The 5,508-nt window shown below is 33.0% G+C and overlaps 1 protein-coding gene across 4 annotated transcripts in view; it reads right to left on the bottom strand.

Annotated features, from left to right (window-relative positions):
- Nucleotides 1-3,282, bottom strand: part of LOC106470193 — an 11,092-nt gene extending 7,810 nt beyond the window's left edge. For 2 of the 4 annotated variants that reach the window (XM_022398803.1, XM_022398800.1), the window contains exons 1-2: nucleotides 1,851-1,969; nucleotides 560-658 (exon numbers count right to left, since the gene is read on the bottom strand). In XM_022398803.1, the coding sequence (XP_022254511.1) occupies nucleotides 560-658; nucleotides 1,851-1,883 (132 nt within the window). In that variant the 5' untranslated portion in view covers nucleotides 1,884-1,969. Of the gene's footprint in view, nucleotides 1-559; nucleotides 659-1,850; nucleotides 1,970-2,399; nucleotides 2,445-3,216 lie in introns of those variants that run through there. The other 2 variants (XM_022398802.1, XM_022398801.1) reach the window with 2 other exon arrangements.
- Between the last annotated feature and the right edge of the window lie 2,226 nt (nucleotides 3,283-5,508).

Genomic DNA, 5,508 nt, shown 5'->3' with positions numbered 1-5,508 from the left:
TCTATATAAGAGTCGTATATACTTGTGTTTACGTGCCTACCTTTAGTTTGGCTATGTTTTTGTTTACTACCAATTCTATATAACAGTTGTTTATACTAGCTGTTTACATGCCTACCTTTAGTTTGGCTATGTTTTTGTTTACTACCAATTCTATATAAAAGTCGTGTATACTTGTGTTTACATGCCTACCTTTAGTTTGGCTATGTTTATGTTTACTACCAATTCTATATAAGAGTCATGTATACTTGTGTTTACGTGCCTACCTTTAGTTTGGCTATGTTTATGTTTACTACCAATTCTATATAAGAGTCATGTATACTTGTGTTTACGTGCCTACCTTTAGTTTGGCTATGTTTTTGTTTACTACCAATTCTATATAAGAGTCGTGTATACTTGTGTTTACGTGCCTACCTTTAGTTTAGCTATGTTTTTGTTTACTACCAATTCTATATAAGAGTCGTGTATACTTGTGTTTACATGCCTACCTTTAGTTTGGCTATGTTTTTGTTTACTACCAATTCTATATATGAGTCGTGTTTACTTGTGTTTACGTGCCTACCTTTAGTTTGGCTATGTTTTTCTCTGTATCAGAAACTGCAGACGTAACTCTGTCTTCCCAACTGAAAAAGTTTTGTTTGTTCAGGACCGGATACATGACCTACATTTCATGTAAATATAGAAAATATCAACACAACAGTTCAGATCTGATTTATTAATGTACATGAGTAACAAACAATACAATAGTATGTCTAATTTGAACAAAATGAAATCTTTATTTTTGTAAGTTTTTGCATCTAATATAAACTAGATTATTGACTAATTAAATATAGCCTCTAAAACGAGTAGATAAAGAACCAGAATTTCATCAAAAGACCCAATATCAAATCTTGGCCACTACCAACATAGGAATAGCCAATCTCCAGACTTCCCTGAAGATGGCAGCAGATTAGCAGCCACCTCATAGGACAAAAGCTAGTTAGTAATTAGCATGTAGCTATAAAAAACAGTGTTACTAATTAATGAGACTTTAGTGATTATATAAGCCACTAACCAAGAAAAATAGTAGCACCCAATCACCACAAACTTACTGTAAGTACTTTATAAAAAATATTCTATTAATTAACTCCTCAAGGTCACAGAGTTCCTTACAAACTATGCAATCACAGGTTGAGAGAATTAAACTTTTCCATCTGTTAAGTTATCTCGAAATATATCAACACAAACCAATTCATAAAGTAAACGACTCCAAAAAACAAACAACTAAAGCAAAGTTTCTCAACAACTCAAGACAATAAAAAAGCAGAAGCTCCAAGGAAAAAGATAGCATTTTTTGTTTCACAACAAAATTTCCACACATTGTCAAACAAAAATGTTGTAAAAATACCAAATTATAATTTGTTTTCAAGGGCAAATTACATATTATGTAGAAAGTGTGTACCAAAGTTCATGCAATTTTAAGTGTGAGAGTATAACAAGTAGGGGAGACACAGCATAACCTTTCTGGCTGCAACACCTAGAAAGTAAGAGAGCTTATAGATTTTGCAAGTTTAAACTCTATATCAATAGAATTAAGGGCAAGTATCAATCGTCTATTTTATGTTGTCTTCCTGATTTTTTACAACAAACATTACAATAAAAATAATTTAATTGCTTCAAATACTTTAAAATTATAGCATCCAGTATTTTTTATACTTTTACTAATAATGGTTCACAATACAAATAGTTAAACATCAATTTTCAATGTAAGAAAAAAACAAAAGTGCAAAACCCAAATATGTTACATATATTGACATGCATGTCCCATTATAATATATCACATGGAATATCAGAAAGCCTCAAATTCATATTACCCCAACCTCCAGTTCCTCTGCAGATGTTTTCATAATTTTGAAATTTTCTCACAGAATTTAAAACTTTCAAATTTAAAACTGTCATATTGGTCAGTGATTAGTCTTAAGACCTTTGCTCGTTTTGACATGGATGAAGGAATAGTCAATAAATTACTGATATACAAAAGAATTTAGATCATTTAGTGAGTTGGGCAAGTAAGTGGCAGATGCATTTTAATTATAATAAATGTAAGATAATGCATGTGGGTTATAATAATTTAATCATAAGTATAATTTGGATAGGAATAACCTTAACAGTGTTATGGAAAGGGATCTTGGTGTAATAGTCGATCAGTCTCTAAAGCCATCCAAACAGTGTGCTGTTGCTAGTGGTGGGGCAAATAGGATTTTAGGTTGAATATATAGAAATACTGAATACAAGTCAAAAGAGGTTATAATTTCATTGTACAGGTCACTGGTTAGGCCACATTTGGAGTATTGTGTTCAGTCTTGGGCTCCTTACCTTAGGAAAGACATTAAATTGTTGGAAAGGGTTCAGAGAAAGCTTACTAGAATGGTTCCTGGGATGGAGGTTGTCATGTGAGGAGAGGTTGAAATCTCCCAAATTGTTTTCTCTTGAAAAAAGAAGAGTTAGGGGGAACTGATTGATGTGTTTAAGATTGTTAAAGGAATTGATAGAGTTGATGCATCATCTTTTTTCATATTTAACAGTGAGAATAGTAGGCCTAGAAGACACAAATATAAATTTTGGCAAGGTAGGAATCATCTTCAGCTAATACAGTTTCATTTTTCTAACAGGGTTGTTGGCCTTTGGTCTGGAATGGGTTGCCTTCATATGTTGCAGAGGCAGTAAATTTAAGTGAGTTTAAGAAAAATCTTGATAAGTACATGAATGATAAGGGCTGGCTTTAGGATTGTTTATTATTATTATTTGGTTTAGTGGATGGATCAGCCGAGATGGACCAATAGGTCCCATGTTGTCCCAAAATAGTATGTTACGTTAAGGAGTTTCAACCTAAGAAAAACGTGACAATATTTGAATATATACATAATTTCCTGGCGAATCTTTTGTTCACTTGGCAGTAGTTAGTATAATAGATTAGTACTGGTGCAACACATGGTGGCGTAGGTCTCACTAGCCCTACTCTAGTAGTAGTAGTATTAGTAGTGTCAGTACCAGAGTACATTTTTAGTTTTACTTTTACCGACTCTGAGTGAGATTTTTGCACTGACAAAGTTAAGATTTTGGGACAGTCTGAGTTTGTACATTCAAATAAAATAACACTGAAAATTTTAACATCATATGATCATTAACTGCTGCACAGCGACTAATTTTAGACATAAACTTATAACAATTGTTACTTACATTTAACACTAACTAGTTTCAAAAATCTCGTACTTCGATACACCAAAACGCCACCACCAGCAAAATGATATCGCATACAAAAAGTAAATACATTTTATAATATCTAAAAACGATATTGCTAAGATTGAACATTTGAAAATAATTTTAGAAATTTATAAAGTTACATTTAGATTTTTATAGTACATATCATCAACACATTAAAAATATTTATTATTATTTGTAGGTTTGAGCGTCTTTTCACGTAACCTCCTCATTAAAAAATACGTTTGTATGTTATGAGAAAATGTAGTTTCCTAGTACACGAGTTAAACAGTTTTCTAAATATATAATGTAAAAGTAGTTTCTAACTATGTATGTTTAATATATGTTCAGAACGTAGTGATTTAGGCAACACCATCCACCACCAACCAATAGGCTACTCAAGTCGAACAGTGGGATTTGACCGTCGCTTTTATAACGCATTTAACGCATTCGCATCCCCAAAGTGCGGAGCACAATAATGTTTTTTTTATTTTGTGTGGTAACTGGTCACGGACCAATAAAGCTTGGATCCACTGTCTGGCATGCAAGTCATTGGGTCGCACTCGGCTCTCCATCCCACATATATCAGAAGACACGTACAATTTAAATATCGGCAATTAGAAAAATGTTTCAACATCTTTCATTGGTTTGATTATAATTTGTACATTTGTTCATAATTTTTAGTTTTTTCCATAGAATAAAAAAAGATGTGTAAAAATTATCCAAAAGATCATATGTCGACATTATTAAGAAAGACCAGCAACAAATTCTATTTGAAGAAGGCTCTAACATTCATTTAAATGTTTTAATTGTTTTAAGTTTACAGTTTTGTGTTTCATATCTTCAGGGACTACAAGACCTCGTTTAACAATCATGAGCCAAGAGCGATACCTCTGAATAAAGGTGAGCTACATATGAAACACAGTTCAAGATGTAGGGTGCTTCAGGGTGACCCCTAAGAGACCGTGGGTGGTCCAGAATTGCTCTCTGTAAGTTCTCCAGATAAAGTCAACATGTAACATAGGTAGAACCTGAACGTAATATGAAATATCGCTGAACTCCACTGGTTTGTTAAATATTTATGATACTCTGGTGTTTAAATCAATTGGTGCATTTAGTAACCTACGGTTAGTGGTGGACATGATGTTTTTTTATCAAGTAAACCTACATTGTTTAGGTTACTTCTGATTGCTTCTCTCGAAACATAAGACCTGTACGCCTGGATATTTAGAGCAACGAGAACTCTTCTTCTGAAGTTACTTTTCGATAACGGTCCTGCACAACAATTCTAATTCTGGAGTGATCTTTCTATAATTAACTTCCCTGTATCCAGATTGAGATTCCAGACTCTGAGAATCGTCAGCTGTAACTGGTTCTTTCTACGTAGTTTTGTTTTAAGTATCTAAACTTCAGCATAGTTAGAGCTGGATTTAGAGGGGATGCAACCCATGTAGTTGGGTGAGGACTTCGAACATCAAAAGGCCTCAATTTTGAATCACCCTAAGAAGGGGACTTCCAGTATTGCAGTATTGCACGGAGGTCTTAAAAAGTCTATATTCGGCCCTGAGCATAATATTAATTGTCGTATTAAACGATAATATTCCCACATATTATAGAGGATGTAAGGAGATTTTCCTCGAAGCAAAAGATGTCAAGCTATTCAGATGTAAATAAAATGCAAGCAAGGGGAAAAGGATAGACCCTAGGATGAGCTAACGTTCACTTATAATATGATTGCTTAGAGATAATAATCGCCATCAATTTATATAGTATAAAACAGTCTAAAACAATATAAAAATAAAACTTCTCTCATAGCAAATATGACGGCATCTTTGGATGCAAATTATAAAAGCGACAAAATAAAGTATAATGAATTAATGTTTAAGTAAACGAGTGAATGATTCAAGACATTAAAATATTAAAAGAAATGCGATATCTTTGTTTGTTATATAACAAGGCCAGTATGTGTCCACAGCAGGGAATAGAGCCACAGAGTTTAGGGTTGTAAACATACCGCTGATATATTACCAAGTATTTTTCTATGAATCAGAATTGAAGACAAAATATAAACCCAATTTAGAACAAAAAGCAAATATATTTTTCTGGATATCAAAACTACATATTACTCATTATGTTAAAAAAGTTTTAAAACAATTCAGTAGAGAAAAGAAGAAAACACAACAGTAGGGAAAGGAGAAAACACAACCGTACGGAAAAGGAGAAACACAACAGTAGGGGAAAGGAGAAAACAGAATTTGGAGCCTAATTCAT

The sequence above is a fragment of the Limulus polyphemus genome, unplaced genomic scaffold (genome assembly GCF_000517525.1).
Source record: "Limulus polyphemus unplaced genomic scaffold, Limulus_polyphemus-2.1.2 Scaffold3870, whole genome shotgun sequence".
Classification (NCBI taxonomy): domain Eukaryota; kingdom Metazoa; phylum Arthropoda; class Merostomata; order Xiphosura; family Limulidae; genus Limulus; species Limulus polyphemus.
This window is presented reverse-complemented; position numbering and strand designations above follow the sequence as displayed.